This window comes from Podarcis liolepis (assembly GCF_965112155.1).
Source record: "Podarcis liolepis genome assembly, chromosome: 2".
NCBI classification, from domain to species: Eukaryota; Metazoa; Chordata; class Lepidosauria; order Squamata; family Lacertidae; genus Podarcis; species Podarcis liolepis.
Genome location: NC_139555.1, coordinates 117,408,243 through 117,425,871, shown reverse-complemented (window position 1 = coordinate 117,425,871; position 17,629 = coordinate 117,408,243). Strand labels below are relative to the sequence as shown.

General features: G+C 49.1%; 2 protein-coding genes across 6 annotated transcripts; one reads left to right on the top strand and one right to left on the bottom strand.

Annotated features, from left to right (window-relative positions):
• Positions 1-1,612: 1,612 nt before the first annotated feature.
• Positions 1,613-7,856, bottom strand: LOC310701207 (uncharacterized protein). Of its 3 annotated transcripts, none has more exons than XM_083491720.1 (4): positions 7,558-7,856; positions 5,114-5,951; positions 4,128-4,248; positions 1,613-3,280 (listed from the first exon to the last, which is right to left on the bottom strand). In XM_083491720.1, exons 2-4 carry the CDS (start codon positions 5,840-5,842, stop codon positions 1,818-1,820), a joined length of 2,313 nt encoding a protein of 770 aa, XP_083347846.1. In that variant the 5' UTR covers positions 5,843-5,951; positions 7,558-7,856; the 3' UTR covers positions 1,613-1,817. The 3 variants fall into 3 exon arrangements, with proteins under 3 accessions (XP_083347846.1, XP_083347845.1, XP_083347847.1); XM_083491719.1 differs by lacking the exon at positions 7,558-7,856 and adding an exon at positions 6,799-6,923; XM_083491721.1 differs by lacking the exon at positions 7,558-7,856 and adding an exon at positions 6,594-6,775.
• LOC310701755 (uncharacterized protein) lies at positions 7,452-13,034 on the top strand. Of its 3 annotated transcripts, none has more exons than XM_083493085.1 (3): positions 7,452-7,542; positions 9,646-9,766; positions 10,499-13,034. In XM_083493085.1, exons 1-3 carry the CDS (start codon positions 7,540-7,542, stop codon positions 11,509-11,511), a joined length of 1,137 nt encoding a protein of 378 aa, XP_083349211.1. In that variant the 5' UTR covers positions 7,452-7,539; the 3' UTR covers positions 11,512-13,034. The 3 variants fall into 3 exon arrangements, with proteins under 3 accessions (XP_083349211.1, XP_083349210.1, XP_083349212.1); XM_083493084.1 differs by having other exon boundaries at positions 7,458-7,542; positions 10,496-13,034; XM_083493086.1 differs by lacking the exon at positions 7,452-7,542 and adding an exon at positions 7,985-8,134 and having other exon boundaries at positions 10,496-13,034.
• The last annotated feature ends 4,595 nt before the right edge of the window (positions 13,035-17,629 follow it).

The window sequence follows — 17,629 nt, the reverse complement described above, 5'->3', positions numbered from 1 at the left end:
CCCTCCCTCCTTTGCAAGCCCGGAGATGATCTCTGCTGGTGAAGCCGGAAGTGGAGGCAACTCTGAGGAGGAAGGAGTTTGTTTCCACGCTCAGCCTCTTGTCTGTTATTGGATAATTGGGGGAAGGAAAACCTTGTAGCACCCAACCAATGGAGATAAGAGGGAGGGAACGTGTGCATAGGGAATATAAGCTCATTCTTTGCCCCAGCTGGACTGTGCTTGCTTTGGCTCCCAGCTCTTGCAAGAATATATTGTCGTCACTGCTTCACCAGTTTTGTTCAGATTGCATTTTAAGGAGCAAGTTCAAGGGTCTTGTTATAGGAAAATCCTTGGGCTCACCTGGATTACCAAACAAAGACACCAGCCAGGAATATAGGAGCAAAACAGCAGCCAGGAGCCCTGATCTTTATTTTTAAAAAGCTATTGCAACAGGACTTCCACCCACCACCAGGAAGGAAGGCCAGAGCAAAGGATGGCTCCCACTTTGATCAGTTTTACAGAGATACCCACAACACCCCTAAAATTACATCATGGATACATTACAAATTACATCACAAATTGGGAGGGTCTGGCGATAGAAACCTGAGCATCAGGGCTTCAACTGACCTCCACCATACACTCAAGTGATGCAAAAGAGATATTTACATGTCCCTGTTTCCCAGCCCAGTTAATCACACCCTTTTGTCTTGATCTGGGTTTGCTATTGTTTCTGGAATGGCTTACCTGTCCCACACTCAGGTATCAGGATGCGAGAGATTATATCACTCAGGCAGAGGGGCTGCTGAGTACATGGGCTCACACTTTAGAGATTATGGCTGCCCTCACTCATGTCCCAAGCTCCTCCCTTGGCAGCCATTTCCTTCCTCAACAGAAGAACGTTGGAATGGTGTAAATCCGACACTCAAGTGATTCTATAGAATTTCTGAAGATTTCCCAGTGAGCCAGTGCATAGAAGCATTTATCAGGGAATTGTTATGTGCAGCAGAGTCCCTTTGAATAGGTAGGAAAAACTGTAATGAAGTGTTTTGTGGGGACATTTGCAGAAGTGATTGTGTTGATTTTGGTAGTCGGTGTGTGTGTGTGTGTGTGTAATTAAATTGTATTGATATAATTTGGAATGACTAATATGATAACGATTGGTTTGTTAAATGGAAACTTAATAAAAATTATTTTGTTATTTTGTTTTAAAAAAAATAGTCATGCTGGCCACATGACCCGGAAGCTGTTTTTAAATGTCGGGCATCTTTATAATTATTCAGTTCTACAAAGCTATAACGTTCATTGTGAGCCGCTTTGGGACAGGGGTTCTTGCGGGAAAGTGGCATTTGAAGAAATTAAACTAAGCTGTGGTAAACCTGCTGTTGGGACTCAACAGGCCTTTGGGTTTCCTGATCTTCTTAGGTGCTTCTTTCATCCCTGCAGGATTTAATTACTGAATGATAGGGAAAGGACGTTCGCAATAAGGTCTTGCCATCTGCAATGAGACACGACTGTGGCCCGGTGCCCTCCCCTTCCTTTCGCACCAGATAAAAAGCACACACATCTCCTAATATTCCTCGTTGCCAACTAATAATGGCAGTAAATGCCAAGAAACTGGAGATCTCTAAAAGCAGACAGGTGACCTTATTTTATTGTTCAGCCATTTGCTCCTCCATGGATGCCCAGGGAGACGGTACTCCCCACCCTCTAAGCCAATGTATACATCATCATCATCATCATCATCATTTATTATTTGTACTCCGCCCATGTGAGTGGGTTGCCCCAGCCACTCTGGGCGGCCTCCAACAGAATATAAAAATACAATGAAACTCCAGATATTAAAAACTTCCCGATACGGAGCTGCCTTCAGATTTCTCCGGAAAGTCGTGCAGTTGTTTATCTTTCTGACCTCTGAGGGGAGGGCATTCCACAGGGCAGGGGCCACTACTGAGAAGGCCCAATGCTTGGTTCCCTATAGCTTCACTTTTCACAGTGACGGAACCGCTTGAAGGCCCTCCACGGAGCTGGACCTCCATGCCCAGGCTGAACGATGCGAGTGGAGACGCTGCTTCAGGTATACGGGGCCGATGGCTTCTTGCATGCGAGAGGAGGCTTGACTTCTGAGTGAAGCCCTTTCCGCACTCTAGGCACTTGTATGGCTTCACCCCAGTGTGGGTTCTCTCGTGCTTGAGAAGGTTGGAGCGATGGCTGAAGCTCTTCTCGCAGATCGAGCACTGAAACGGTTTCTCCCTCGTGTGCGTCCTGTGGTGAACAACAAAGGCCGACTTGTCCCGGAAGCTTTTGGGACAGTCTGGGCACTGGAAGGGTTTTTCTCCCGTGTGGATCTTCTCGTGCTGAACCAGGCCGGCGTTCTGAGAGAAGCATTTCCCACACTCGGCACACTTGTACGGCTTCTCGCCCGTGTGGGCTCGCTTGTGTTTCATAAGGGACGAGCTTTCGACAAAGCTCTTATCACACACCGTACACTTGTAGGGCTTCTCTCCCGTGTGGAGCCTCTCGTGTGTGAGGAGGTTTGTGCGATGACGGAAACGCTTGCCACACCCAGAGCACGGGTACGGTTTCTCCTCGGTGTGGATTCTCCGGTGCACGACAAAAGCCGACCTGTTCCTGAAGCTTTTGGGACAGTCGGGACACTGGTGCGGTTTCTCTCCCGTGTGGATTCTCTGGTGTCGGTTAAGGTCAAATCTCTGCCGGAAGCTTTTCCCGCAGTCTGGGCAATGGTAGGGCCTCTCTCCCGTGTGGATTCTCAGATGAGCCGCAAGCCCACTGTGCCCTCTAAAGCTCTGTCCGCAATCTGGGCAAACGAAGGGCTTCTCTTGCCTGTGGGTTCTCTCATGTGCCGTAAGATGCGATTGCTGGCTGAAGTTCTTCCCGCAATCTGAGCAACTGAAGCGGTTCTCCCCGGTGTGGATTCTCTGATGGGCAACCAGGACATTCCTACTGCAGAAGCTCTTCCCACAGTCGGAGCAGATGTAGGGTTTCTCTCCGGAGTGCATTTTCTGGTGTTCGGTGAGCTCCGCCTTGCAGCGAAAGGACTTTCCGCACTCAGCGCATGTCTCACCCTTGAGGAACCTTTGCTGGACTGGCATGGCAGGGAGCTGGAAAGGAATGGATTTGCCTTCTTCATTATGGGGGTGAGTTTCCTGCTGGTTTTCGGAAGCTTCTCCCCAGTAAGGATAACGGGAAACTGTCTGTTCTGATCTCCCTGGCAGCATCCAACGTAGTTCAGCTCCTTCAGAATTGATTGGCAGATTCTTCTTCCAACGTGCCCTCTCATGGTCTGTTGGAAAAAACAAGAGGATCCTTACAAAGGGAGATTTCCCTTCACCAGGAAGAAAGGACGGCTTGGATCAGACTACACAGCAAAGAAGGGGTTTGGGGCCCAGTTATTTGAAGGACCACCTGCAGGAACCCACACAAGCCGTAAGAGTGGCCTCAAAGATCCTGCTTGCTAGTGCATCTATAAGGGCAGTTAGATTACCTGGCTGTGAGTCATGAAGGCTGCTCCCTGCAAAGCCCTTTCCACCAGGCCTAGGGGGCGGGGCCCACACTCACCAGCTCTACTAAAGAGCCTCCTGGGGAGACCAGAGGGACGTTGCTATGCCTGACAACAAACCCTAACAGTTGGATTCTTTTGCCCCATCTTTTTGTGCCTGCCAAACAGCCGTGTCATGCTTATGATAATATTTTATTCTCTTGTTAATTATGCTGTTTTAAATGTGCATTTTATATTTTACTTTACTTAGCAATCTTTTTTTAAAAAATGTTTAAGTTTTTATTTTGTTAACTTTGTTTGTGCTAAATATGTATTCTGTACTTGACCTCCTTTGTAATGTTTCATTTTATTATCTTTAAGATCACATTTTAGTTTTCTGTTAATTATGTTGCTTTGGCTGCGTACTCTATATTTGACTTTCTTCAAATTGTTTTATTGATGTTTTAATATTCTGTAAACTGCTTTGAGATTTTTCTTAAAAATATAAAGCTGTATAGAAATGAAATAAATCATAATGATAATCATAATAATTGGTGGGCACTAGATCTGTGGGCAGAGCCTTTTTTGTGGTGGCCCCTCATTTGCACAACCTGCTCCACAAGAGAACTCCCTCCAGCCAAAGACTCCTTACCCAGCCAAGGGGCATCAGCAGCCGAATCCTCCACTTTGGTGAGCGGCCACTCACCAGAGTCTGACAGAGCCCCGTCAGCCTCAGGGGAATCATCCGCTTTCTCCTTGAAGGGCCAGAGGACCTGAAACAGCAGAAAGAACAAGACAAAGAAATGGGTGCAAATCGCCTGAGATTCAGGGGTGGGGGACCTCTGGAGCTTCTCCAGAAGCTACAGGACTCTAATTCCCATCAGCCCCCAGCCAGCATTGCGAAGGGTCAGGGGAGTGGGAGTCCAGCAACATCTGGAGGGCCACAGGCTCCCTGCCTTTGACTGGGTCAGGCCATTGGCCCATCTTTCACAGTATTGCCTACACTGACTGGCAGCAGCTCTCCAGAATCTCAAGGAGACCTTCTTCAGGCAAAGGCTGTCCTCTGTACTGTCTTTGAAGGGGGATGCATTAAACCAGCTGGGGCAGGATGTGGCAGCCCATCTCAAGACAGGGACAGGAGCACAGGAATCCATCACTCCTGTGTCCACATAGCTTCTCTCCAACCAACACTGCCTGCCTGTTCACAGCAGTGGAAGCTGGTCCGTTAGGGCAGAGAGTGCGCTGTCCACCATCCTTAGTCTTCCCCCAGCAAGTGGCGTTCTAAGGTACACTGCCTCAGAACCTGGAGGTTCTACTTTGCCAATACAGCCAACCCCTGCTGATTCAGCCAGATCCCATTTTTGAACCATCTAGGGAAAGCATAGGCAAACTCGGCCCTCCAGATGTTTTTAACCTTCAACTCCCATGATCCCTAGCTAGCAGGACCACTGGGTCAAGGATGATGGGAATTGTTGTCCCAAAACATCTGGAGGGCTGAATTTGCCTATGCCTGATCTAAGGGAGTAGTCAGTCCAATGCATATTTACAGTCAGCAAAAACTGCCCCAATGGCTAGTCCTCCGGGCTCCTTGCCATCGCTCCTTTTGTTCTTCCCAGGACTGATCTCCTGCCCTCTCACCTGTTGTATTTCGTGCTCGTTCTCTTGCTGCCTCTCCAGGAAATCCTCCGCCAGGCCGACTGCCTGACCGCAAGTCTCCGGCCCGCCTTCCCTGACCCAGTTCTGCATCTCCGGGGGCAGGACGGCCAGGAACTGCTCCAGGATCACCAGCTCCAGGATCTGCTCCTTGGTGCGCCTCTCCGGCTGCAGCCACCGATGGCAGAGCCTCCACAGCATCCCACAGAGATCTCGGGGCCCCTCGGCCTCCTGGTAGAGGAACTGCCTGAAGCACAGGCGTTCCACCTCCTGGCTGGGAGCCTCCTTCTTCACTTCTCCACGATCCAGGGCCAATATGCTGTGGGTGGGCGGGGGGACGTCTCCTCCAGGGCCGGGCAGGTGGCGGATCACCCTGCCTCGCCCAGTGTCTGGTCGCCCCTCAAAGGAAGCCTGAGCGTCCCTTGGGCCATTGCTGGCCAGCTGCAGGTTTCCTGGCTCAGGCTGCGGAGACCGCACAGCCTTCAGGAGCCCCTGACACTGAGCTTCCCAGCACTCCTCCTGAGGCCCTTCCTCGGGTTCCTGCTTAATGTGCTCTGTTATGGTCCCTTCCCACAATTCCTTGAGGCTCTCTGAGCGGACGGCCAAGGGGCCTGTTCCTGCAGCCTCCTCCGGTTCAGACTCCGATGCCTCCTCCTTCAGCAGGACATCTCGGGGGACAGCCCAGACAGCTGCATTCCTGCGTTCGGACGCCATCACCTCTCTTAACTCCGGGGCTTGGCAGGGGTCACTCACACACTGCTATCCCATGTTTCTCAATGATGTCAACTGCCAGGTCCAGGATTGTTGATAAGGCCCAGTGCCTCTGCAAGGAAAGAGAATCAGTGGGATCTGCAGCAAAAGGTTGCAGCGTGGAAGACTCCTGTTCAGGATACTCCATTCCATTCTCTGCCCCCATGTTTTCCATCCTACCAATCATCAGTCAGTATTCTGTGCACACTGAGCATGCTCAGTCCTCAGAGAACTGTAGCTCTGTGAGGGGCATAGGGGGTCTCCTCTCAGCGCTCTTAACAAATCACAGTTCCCAGGATTCTTTGGGGGAAGTTTAAAGTGGAATTAGATTGTGCTAAACGCATAGTGCAGATGGCACCCTGATTACAGCCCTTTCACATGAGAGTCCAGTCCTGGTTTCCCACTGCGCTTTCTCACATCCAGAAGCTGTTCCTTTCATTTCTGCAGGGCGGGAGAAGGAGTTGCTGCTGCTATTTCTAACCAACTGGCAATCAAGGAGCCTTAGAGGCACTTAGTGATCTACTGCAAATCCCACCCCCCATCTGACTTCTGACCACCCCTGACATAATGTCCCTGAAGACATAGCCATGATGAAGAATAGTCCTTGATAGACTTTATGTTTAAAAGGGGTGGGGGGTGGGATAGAGAAATCCACAGAGGATGTTCTAAAACTCATCACAGCTCCGCGGAACCTGCATGTTCAGGAGCAGTTAACCTGCAAAATGCTGGAGGCGGAGAGCAGCCAGAGGTTTGCTGCTGCCTCGCCGCCTCTGAGCATCCCAGAGAGGTCTGGCTGGGAGCGGGAGGCTGGTCTGGGAGGGGTCTGTCTGATCCAGCAGGGAGTCCTCTTAGATCCCTAAAGCAAACCTTCCTATTCCAGGCGAGCTCTCTGCTCCTGCCTCAAGGCGCTTCCCACTTACCGGATTCCCTCCCGGGAGCTGAAAAATCTCTTTTCCAGCCTCTACTTTGCAGCAAAGAAAAGCACCATAGAGTCGCTAAGGGGGAGAAAAGGAAGAGGAGGACCTTCAATAGTCATAACAATTTCCGTCCGGAGTGCCGCTCTAGAAATCCCGACTCTCTCAGCTTAACTCTTTGTGACAACCAGAGCACCGAGGGGCTTTCCTTTGTATTTTTTAAATATCCCTCGCCTGTGTCAAATTGGAATCATCAGAGTAGGTCTGACAGTGCAAATAAAAGCCTAAGTGCGCATGCATTTTAGGGGCTGTAGTTCGGTGGCAGAGCATATGTTTGACATGCAGAAGGTCCCCTTGGTATCGGCCACTTAAAAGGCGAAGGGAGGACCTTTCTGTGCTGGAGACCCGATAGAGCCGCTGCCAGCCCGTGCAGGCAATACTGGCCTTGGTGAACAAATAGGCTAACCTCTGGTACGGAGCAGCTTCGCGGGCAAACATCTTGCTAGCTGTGCGCATAGAAAAAGAGAGTTAGCAGAGTCAGGCCAATGGCCCATCGAGTTCAGCATCCTTTTCCTACAGTGGCCAACTAGATGCCTGTGGAAAACCAGCAACCAGGATCCGGCCTCAAGAGCCCCCTCCTCTCCAGCAATTGGACCCCTTACTCTGTGGAGTTTGGGCACAGAGGCGAGATTTGAACTGAGGTCTTCGCCCTGAGCTCCTCCATTGCAAAGATTTGATGTGCTAATTATGGTATTTATTTCTTACCTTTATTTCTTCAAGAAGTAGTGTTCATGGTTCTCCCCCTCTTCATTTGATCCCCAATACAACCTTGCAAGGTAGCCTAGGCTGAGAGGCAGTTGCCTGTCCAGCTTCCTGGCCCAGGAGGGATTTGAACTCAGGTCTCCCCCGGTCCTAGTCCAGCACCCTTAAATACTACATCACATTGGCTCTCGTGTGTAGGCATCATATATTAAAAGCACATTCTCCTTCCCCCCGAAAAAAAAACAAAAACATAAGAACTGTAGTGTAAGGGCGCCGGGTGCCGGGCAAACTACAGTTCCCAATATGGAACTGGGTTTGCCTCGTTGCAATTCGGCTTAAGGGTTAAAGTGTGCGAGTTTGCACCCCTAGAAAAGCGAATTGGCAGGAAGGAAAGATCTGCAAAGGGGCTGAAGTCATTTCCTGCCCCTCCTCTTTTAGGGAGGGGGTTGTGTGTGTGTGTGTTTTAGGGGTGTTGCTGTTCATTGAATTGTTTCGTGGTGGAGATCAGCGCCTGCGGAGCCTGTTTGCTCAAAGAGGATTTAGGAGAGAAGAGCCGAGGCGGAGAAGCAGGAAGGCAAAAGTGGGGTTTTTCATGGAATAATATGCAAAGGGATGATGACTAGGAAGACTTCTTAGTTTGTGGATCCTGAACAGCAGGATATTGCAAGCAAGCAAGCAAGGAAACTGTGCAGTCAGTGATTTATCCTGCTTGTCTTTTTTATAAAATGTTCTTACTTCTGTTCAACTTATAAAAAGGATTTATCCTGTTTTTCAAGATCCTCAAAGGTTTTGTGTTGCCGATAGGGCTGCACTGTATTATTATTATTATTATTATTATTATTATTCCCAGGCACCCCCAAGATCTGATGAGAGCGGGTCGGGGGTTGCAAACTTGCGAAAGGTGCACTTATTTCTTGACACCTCACACGTGTGTTTTTGGAACCCATCCAGTTTTCAGTGCCCAAAATCTGTTTAAATTATTTTTAATTCCTGATTTTAAACGGTTGTAACCCATAGCTGTCAACGTTTCCCTTTTATTAAGGGAAATTCCCTTATTCCGAATAGGATTCCTCACAAGAAAAGGGAAAAGTTGACAGCTATGTTGTAACCTATCCTGCCACTGAAGGGATGGCAATAAACAACCACCACCAAAATAATCCTAATAATAATAATATTATTAGTAACAAATGTTTTTCGCCGTTTTTAATTTATGAGTTTACTTTTTCTGTAGGCTGCTTTGAGACTTGCCAGTGAAGGGTGGGCAATACATGGGCGATTGACGTTCAAGATCAGCAGGGACACTTAATCCATGGCGCTGCCTATCGTTCTCCTGCTTCTGAGGACACACACTTCCCTTCCCAACCTAGGAAAGGAAGAACCCAAGAAACACACCATTTTTAAGGACCATGCGCCAAGATGGTGCTTTTTGCATATGGGGTGGCTTTAAACCTGTTCCAAACTGCCTCATTGAACTTGGCAAGGCTGAGGGCACCCCCTGGTCAAGATTTCTCATAGAATTGTAGAGTTGGAGGGGACCCCAGCGGTCATCCAGCCCAACCCTCTGCAATGCAGAAATCCTGCCCACAGCCATCCCTGGGTGGGCTTGAAGCAACAGCCTTCTGGTTAGCAGCCAGGCGCGCTGACCCATTGCCCCCCCTCTTACCTCTCTTGGTACAGTGGTGCCCCACAAGACGAATGCCTCGCAAGACGGAAAACTCGCTATATGAAAGAGTTTTCCGTTTTGGAGGTGCTTCGCAAAACGAATCTCCTATGGGCTTGCTTCGCAAGACGACAATGTCTTGCGAGTTCCTGCTGGGGTTTTTTCCCTCCCCCCCCTTTTTCTAAGCCGCTTATCAGCTGATCCGATCAGCAGATAAGCCGCTAAAAGCAACTAAAAGCCGCTAATAGCGCTAAGCCGCTTATCAGCTGATCCGATCAGCAGATAAGCCGCTAAAAGCCGTTAATAGTGCTAATCCGCTAATCCTTCAATGGGCTTGCTTCGCAAGACGAAAAAAACCGCTAGACGAAGAGAATCACAGAACGGATTCTTTTCGTCTTGCGAGGCACCACTGTAATCCCTAACCGTTTCAGGTGTCGGTGCTGTTGATGGACTGGGCCGCTACCTTCCCCGAGGCAGAGGATGCTGCTCCAGACAGTGCACAGAGGCTTGTGTCCCAGGGAGTCAAGCAGGAGGATGGCCAAGATTCGCTGGGTAAGGTGAACGTAGAATCGTAGAGCTGGAAGGGACCCTGGGGTCATCTAGTCCAACCCCCTGCAATGCAGGAATCTCAGCTAAAGCATCCATGACAGATGGCCATCCAGCCTGTGCTGAAAAACCTCCAATGTGTACTTGAGCAGAGAGAAAAGGAGGAGGAGAACCTTTGGGGAGGAGAAGCTTAGTGGTGGAGCATCAAGGCCCAGAACGATGGGGGGTGGAGACACTTGTTCAGGTATACTTGTTCAGGCCTCGGTCCTGTATACCTGAAGGAGCGTCTCCACCCCCATTGTTCAGCCCGGAGACTGAGATCCAGCGCCGAGGGCCTTCTGGCTGTTCCCTCATTGCGAGAAGTGAGGTTACAGGGAACCAGGCAGAGGGCCTTCTCGGTAGTGGCACCTGCCCTGTGGAACGTCCTCCCTTCAGATGTGAAGGAAATAAGCAGCTATCTTATCTTTAAAAGACATCTGAAGGCAGCCCTGTTTAGGGAAGTTTTTAATAAAAATGTTTTTAACACTTGATTGGGAGCCGCCCAGAGTGGTTGGGGAAACTCAGCCAGATGGGTGGGGTATAAATAATAAATTATTAGTAGTAGTAGTAGTAGGCCAAGGCCCAGATTATCTGTCAATAGGGAATGCTTGCTTGCTTCTTTTGGGGACTGATGAAATAATATTCCAGTTAACTGGTGTCTCTTCCCCTTGGCTCTCATTTCTTTCTCTGCTCCAGTAGGAGGACGCTGGGAGGGGGAAAACGAAGGCGAACCAGGAGGAGCATCTACAAAAATGGAAGATCTAGACGTGGGTGTCAGCACCAGTACTCAAGATGAAGCCACGAGGCAGCAAGGCAGGAAAACGTCCGCCAGAGATAAGCGCGGGAGTCCGTCCAATGCTGCCAGCAAAGATGGGGAGGCCCACGAAGCCCCAGCCCAAGTAGATGTGCAGGAGGAAAAGAGAAGGAACAAGTGCCCTGTGTGCGGGAAAATGTTTTGTTCTAAGTCACGCCTTAACGTACACCAGAGAATCCACACCGAGAAGAGGCCCTATCAGTGCTTTGAGTGCGGGAAGGGTTTCAGGCAGAGCGGGCATCTCTCTCAGCACCAGAGGATGCACACGGGAGAAAAACGGTACAAGTGCTTGGAGTGCGGGAAGAGCTTCAGCCAGAGCACCTATTTTATCCTCCACAAAATAACCCACACGGGAGAGAAGCCGTTTACGTGCCTGGAGTGCGGCAAGAGCTTCAGTCACAGCAGGCGGCTGACAATCCACCGCACCATCCACACAGGGGAAAGGCCGTACAAGTGCAAGGAGTGCGGGCAGAGCTTCAGCCAGAGCACACACCTTACCTCTCACCAGAGAATCCACACCGGGGAGAAGCCCTACAAGTGCCAGGAGTGCGGGAAATGCTTCAATCAGAGCACGCACCTCACTTTGCATCGAAGGATCCACACGGGGGAGAAACCTTACCAGTGTCTGGAGTGTGGGAAGTCCTTCAGCCAGAGACCACACCTTACTTTGCACCGGAGAATCCACACGGAGGAGAAGATGTACAAATGCTCGGAGTGCGGGAAGAGCTTCCATCGGAGCGACCACCTGACCTCGCACCTGAGAGTGCACACGGGAGAGAAGCCCTACCAGTGCTCACAGTGCGGGAAGAGCTTTAGCCGAAGCGCAATCCTGACTAAGCATCAGATAACCCACAAAGGTGGAGAAACTCCTGTGGGAACAGATGAAGGCTCCGCCTGAGCATTTCCTGAGAAATTCTGGCCGGTTGTGACGCACTGCTGTTCCAGTTGTGGTGCCGCTCCAGAGAGAGGGTTGACGTGTGATTACACTGTACAGTGGTACCTCGGGTTACAGACGCTTCAGGTTACAGACGCTTCAGGTTACAGACTCCGCTAAGCCAGAAATAGTACCTTGGGTTAAGAACTTTACCTCAGGATGAGAACAGAAATCGTGCAGTGGCAGCAGGAGGCCCCATTAGCTAAAGTGTTACCTCAGGTTAAGAAGTTTCAGGTTAAGAACGGACATCCAGAATGAATTAAGTTCTTAACCCGAGGTACCACTGTATAGCAGCACAATCCTTGGGCTTCCTGGATCAAATGGGATGTGCTTCAAATGTCATTCATATGCTCTTTACACTAGAGTTGGAGAATCCCATAGCTCTCCTCTGGATCAAGTCCCCTTAAGCCCCAGTCAGCATGGCTGATGGTCAGGAATTGTGAGTGTTGTAGCCCAACAGCTTCTGAGGGCTCACGGGTTTCCCTATCCTTACTGCAGATCAGCGGTTCCCAAACTTTTTTTGGGCCATTGTTTTGATAAACTTGTGCCCAGTGCCCCAACCCATACTGTTTCAAAATCATTATTCAGGATAGCAGTTTGCACAATTTCCTTAAGATAGTAACACAATAAAATAATTCCGGCTTGGGAATGACTTGGTTTAATTTATTTTAACAAACTGGTGAACTTGATCCATTTTGTTGTAGGTTTTTAAACAGGTTGGATGGTTGTCTGTCGTGGATGCTTTAGCTGTGATTCCTGCACAGCAGGGGGTTGGTCTAGATGACCCCTGGGGTCCCTTCCAATTCTCCTGTTGCCTCTTAGCCCCCAGCTAGGAAATCCCCCCCAGGGGGTGGTACTAGCCATTTTGGGAACCACTGATCTCGATTAAAGAGCTCACATAGGTGGAAAATCCTGTAAAATGAAAATTGTATGCTCACAGAGCACATTCCCAGCCATGCTCTTTATTAGCCTTTTTCAGCCTAGTGCCCTCCAGATAATTCAGACTATTTTGCTCCCTCTTTCTCTGCAAAAAGTCATCTGGAGTTTGAGGGATCCTTTCCTCCTCTCTGTCCCGGTTGGTAGCTTCTATTTTTTTAAAAAAAACCAAAGGGGTTTGTCGATAAGCAGCTAGGGTACTTCTTTCAAGTAGATGGGCTGGTGGAAGTAAAATGTATAAAACTGCCTTATTTCATCCTTTCTTTGTCAAGTCATTACAGTTTTATTAGTTTCAGACTAAGACCTGAGAGATCTGGGTTCAGATCCCCACTTAGCCAAGAAAGGGAGGCAAATATTGGCAACCTACATCCCGGGGTTGTTGTTACGAATAACACAATCACAGTTGTTCAAGACCCTGGAAGTCAGTTCTTGTCGCACCAGGGAATGTATATTCTTCAAATGAATTTTTTTAAGAACTAGGAAGCAAATCCTGCTATTTGTTATTATTCATTTGTACATGGTTGGTGATATTAATAAAGAAATGAGCCTGTCTTGGGTAGTAAAATGCATGACTGGAAAGCTTGGAGTGGGGGAAAGAGAACTGTTACGATGGGATTAGGGTGGGGAAAATGGTCCTCGCCTTGCGCAACCAGCTTCCTGTATTTGCAATAGGATGGTAGTTATCATACACTTCTAGTCCCAGGGAGCATTTATTCAGGAGAGAAGTGAACCAGGCAAAGGGCATTCTCAGCTGTGGCACCCTCCCTGTGGATGTCAAGGAAATAAACAACTGTCTGACTTTTAGAAGACATCTGAAGGCAGCCCTGTTTAGGGAAGTTTTTAATGTTTGACATTTTATTGTGTTTTTATACAGTGGTACCTCGGGTTACATACGCTTCAGGTTACAGACTCCGCTAACCCAGAAATAGTACCTCGGGTTAAGAACTTTGCTTCAGGATGAGAACAGATAGCGTGCGGCGGCGGCAGCAGGAGGCCCCATTAGCTAAAGTGGTGCTTCAGGTTAAGAACAGTTTCAGGTTAAGAACAGACCTCCGGAACGAATTAAGTACTTAACCCGAGGTACCACTGTATTATTAAAAGTATTATTATTATTAGGCCACATAGGTGCTCCTGTCAAGGTGGCTGGCACACACACATTCACAGAAGGACATATTTATTGCTCCATCAGCCTTCCGATCAATCTTGGGTAACTTGGACAAGCCACAAAGGGCAACGTTCAATTCACAGTACAGCCACACACGCCAACTGATACAACACAAACTTGCGCCACGTTCAACAGTAAGTCAGAAAGTGAGAGAAGCCTGCAGGAGGTCAGTGGTCCATCAAATTCAGTTTCCTGTTCTCAGAGTGTCCAAGCAGATGACTCAATTCCGCAGGTCTCTGCGCTGTTCCCAAGATAAAATCACAATATAATAACACATAAAAGATAAAAATAAGAACAGCCCATAACCTCCCATCCCATGATGCAGCAAGTGTGTGAGGAACAGGAAGCGAAGGCTGCACTTCATCAGACAAGAGGCAGCGTGGTTTGGCTGAGTCTAGGTTTTTTTTTTAATCCTGTATGATAGAGATAGGGATGCGGGTGGCGCTGTGGGTTAAACCACACAGCCTAGGACTTGCCAATCAGAAGGTTGGCGGTTCGAATCCCCGCTCAGTTTGAATCCCCTGTGACGGAGTGAGCTCCCGTTGCTCAGTTCCTGCTCCTGCCAACCTAGCAGTTCGAAAGCACGTCAAAATGCAAGTAGATAAATAGGTACCGCTCCAGCGGGAAGGTGCACTGCTCTGGTTCGCCAGAAGCAGCTTAGTCATGCTGGCCACATGACCCGGAAGCTGTACGCCATCTCCCTCGACCAATAAAGTGAGATGAGCGCCACAACCCCAGAGTCGGTCACGACTGGACCTAATGGTCAGGGGTCCCTTTACCTTTACCTCTGATAGAGATGGGAAACTTCCAGCCTTTGTTCCAGGTGTGGCTTTCCAGGACACTCTATGTGACACTTGGGGACATGTCCCTCACCAGCCTTGCTCCCCCCTCCCCCTCAGGTGCTTTTGCCTGACTGGAGAGTCCTATCGCTCAACTATCCCAATTTGTCAGGGACATTTACAGAAACCCATCGCGGCTTCCGATTGCATCCCATCCTCTGCGTCACGTGGCCTGGGCGGCGCAGGATTCCAGAACATTCAGCTTTGTTGGATGACGACAAATTTTAGTGCTTTATCCACACTGCACAAAACTGTACGCGCCTCTAGCCTGTTCCCTCTTCCTCGCCTTTCCTCTCAACCAAAAGGCCCCACTGTTGCAACCTTTCCACAAAGGAGAGTTGCTCCCCTAATTCATTGTTCCCCTTTTCTGGTAAGTTGTGATTGATGCCAGAAGCTTTTTCCACAGGCGGCATTTATATGATGAGGCTTGTTTCTGAGTCAACATGTACAGGATTATCCTGTTAGAAAATTTAAGCAAAGTCCGGAGAGACATCTGTCAAGAGACGGTGTAGTTGCATCCTGTATTGAGCTAGGCTGGATTGCAAAAGACTTTTACTATTACTTAATTTATAAACATTGGGACGCGGGTGGCGCTGTGGGTTAAACCACAGAGCCTAGGACTTTGCCGATCAGAAGGTCCGCGGTTTGAATCCCCGTGACAGGGTGAGCTCCCGTTGCTCGGTCCCTGCTTCTGCCAACCTAGCAGTTTGAAAGCACGTCAAAGTGCAAGTAGATAAATAGGTACCGCTCTGGCGGGAAGGTAAACAGTGTTTCCATGTGCTGCTCTGGTTCGCCAGAAGCGGCTTAGTCATGCTGGCCACATGACCCGGAAGCTGTACGCCGGCTCCCTCAGCCAATAAAGTGAGATGAGCGCCGCAACTCCAGAGTCGGCCATCACTGGACCTAATTTTACCTTTAATTTATAAACTGTTTTATTGCTTTAAAAAAACCCTCTAAAAATTTAAATTATTGATAAAACCAAAATTCAAAAGCATTCAAAAGATTAAAAAAAGATAAAATACAGGTAACGTCTACATGTCTGGCTATGCTTGCCTCACAAAAATGTTTCAAACCGGTGCCAAAAAGAATACAGCAAAATTGCCTGCCTGGTGTCAAAAGTGTAAATGCTGGCATGTTAAAATATTTATTACACACGCAGAATGGGTATTGCCGTGTGTGGCACCCATAACAAGTCCCGATTCTGCAGAATGAAGTGGTCAAATATGGTAAGGCAATCTGGAAAGCAAACTGCTCCCAAGCCGAATAGCAACACCTTGAACTTGGCCTGTTTGCAAACGGGAAGATCTCTGAGCGGAGGCATCATATGCAGACAGAGTCTCACTCCTGTCAGTAACCGAGCGGACGCATTTTGCGCTAGCTGCAGCTTCTGGATCAAGCGCAAAGGAGACCCCACATGGAAGGCAGCACAGTAGTCCAGTGGGGGATGGGATTTGTGTTTCAAAACGTCTGCAGGGCACCGGGTTGGCGAAGGCTAGTCTGGACCACCTACAAGCTCCCTTACATCTCTCAAACGCTATCATTTCAATCATTTAAATTTCTGTGGCTCTCTCTGGAGGCATGATTATCAAGGCAGAAACCTTTGCGCAGGTGCAGGGAGCTATGTTAGAAATTCCCCAGGCGCGTTTTGCTACTGGCAAGGGTCCAATTGCAACTGTGTGAAGGTTTATGGGCACCTGGTTGGCGACCACAGTTTAAAAACCTCGGCCTTAGCCCATCTTCAGTACGCGGCAGCTAAAAAAGCCAATGCAATTCTGGGCTGCATCAATAGGAGTATAGCATCTAGATCAAGGGAAGTAATAGTGCCACTGTATTCTGCTCTGGTCAGACCTCACCTGGAGTACTGTGTCCAGTTCTGGGCACCACAGTTCAAGAAGGACACTGACAAACTGGAACGTGTCCAGAGGAGGGCAACCAAAATGGTCCAAGGCCTGGAAACGATGCCTTATGAGGAACGGCTAAGGGAGCTGGGCATGTTTAGCCTGGAGAAGAGGTGGTTAAGGGGTGATATGATAGCCATGTTCAAATATATAAAAGGATGTCACATAGAGGAGGGAGAAAGGTTGTTTTCTGCTGCTCCAGAGAAGCGGACACGGAGCAATGGATCCAAACTACAAGAAAGAAGATTCCACCTAAACATTAGGAAGAACTTCCTGACAGTAAGAGCTGTTCGACAGTGGAATTTGCTGCCAAGGAGTGTGGTGGAGTCTCCTACTTTGGAGGTCTTTAAGCAGAGGCTTGACAACCATATGTCAGGAGTGCTCTGATGGTGTTTCCTGCTTGGCAGGGGGTTGGACTCGATGGCCCTTGTGGTCTCTTCCAATTCTATGATTCTATGATTCTATGACTACAGTCAAACCTCAGTTGTTGAACATACTCTGTTCCGGAAGCCTGTTTGGCTTCCAAAACGTTCAACAACTGAGGCACGGCTTCTGATTGGTTGCAGGAGCTTCCTGCACTCAAGCGGAAGCCGTGTTGGACGTTTGGCTTCCGAAAAATCTTCAAAAAACTGAGCATTTACTTCCGGGTTTTCGGCGTTCGGGAGCCGAAACGTTAAAAAACGGAGCCGTTCGGGAACCGAGGTTTGACTGTATTTGCATTTTATTCGGTCAACAAAAGTTGTATACCACGTGATTGCAAATGAAACCTCTAAGCAGTTTACAAAGCAGATGAAAAATGTCTGTAGAAACCAATGTTCATAACAAGTTTATATAAAAAGGTGACTAGAACTAGGAGTTTAAAAAGTACCGTATTTTTCGCTCTATAGGACGCACTTTTCCCCTCCAAAAATGAAGGGGAACTGTGTGTGCGTCCTATGGAGCGAATGCAGGCTTTCCCTGAAGCCTGGAGAGCGAGAGGGGTCGGTGTGCACTGACCCCTCTCGCTCTTCAGGCTTCAGGCAGCTATCCGCAAGCCTTCAGAGCGACGGGAGTTCCCGCTGGGCTCCGAAGGCTTGCGGATAGCAGCCTGCAGCCCGGGGAGCGCAGCGCCAACTCCCACTGCGCACTCCGGGCTTCAGGCAGCTATCTGCCAGGCTCAGAAGGCTTCCAGATAGCAGCAAGCTCCGGGAGCAAAGGCGATGTTGCGCGAAACCTTGCCACCGCTCCCGGACCCATTCTGGGGG

Bases quoted from the DNA above. Each gene is read 5' to 3' on its own strand.
- LOC310701207 (XM_083491720.1), bottom strand. From the start codon at position 5,842: ATGGCGTCCGAACGCAGGAATGCAGCTGTCTGGGCTGTCCCCCGAGAT. The intron at 4,249-5,113 runs GTGAGAGGGCAG...CTGCTGTTTCAG, and splicing joins ACGAGCACGAAATACAACAG to GTCCTCTGGCCCTTCAAGGA. The intron at 3,281-4,127 runs GTAAGGAGTCTT...TTTTTCCAACAG, and splicing joins TGCTGATGCCCCTTGGCTGG to ACCATGAGAGGGCACGTTGG.
- LOC310701755 (XM_083493084.1), top strand. The intron at 9,767-10,495 runs GTAAGGTGAACG...TCTCTGCTCCAG, and splicing joins GGATGGCCAAGATTCGCTGG to TAGGAGGACGCTGGGAGGGG.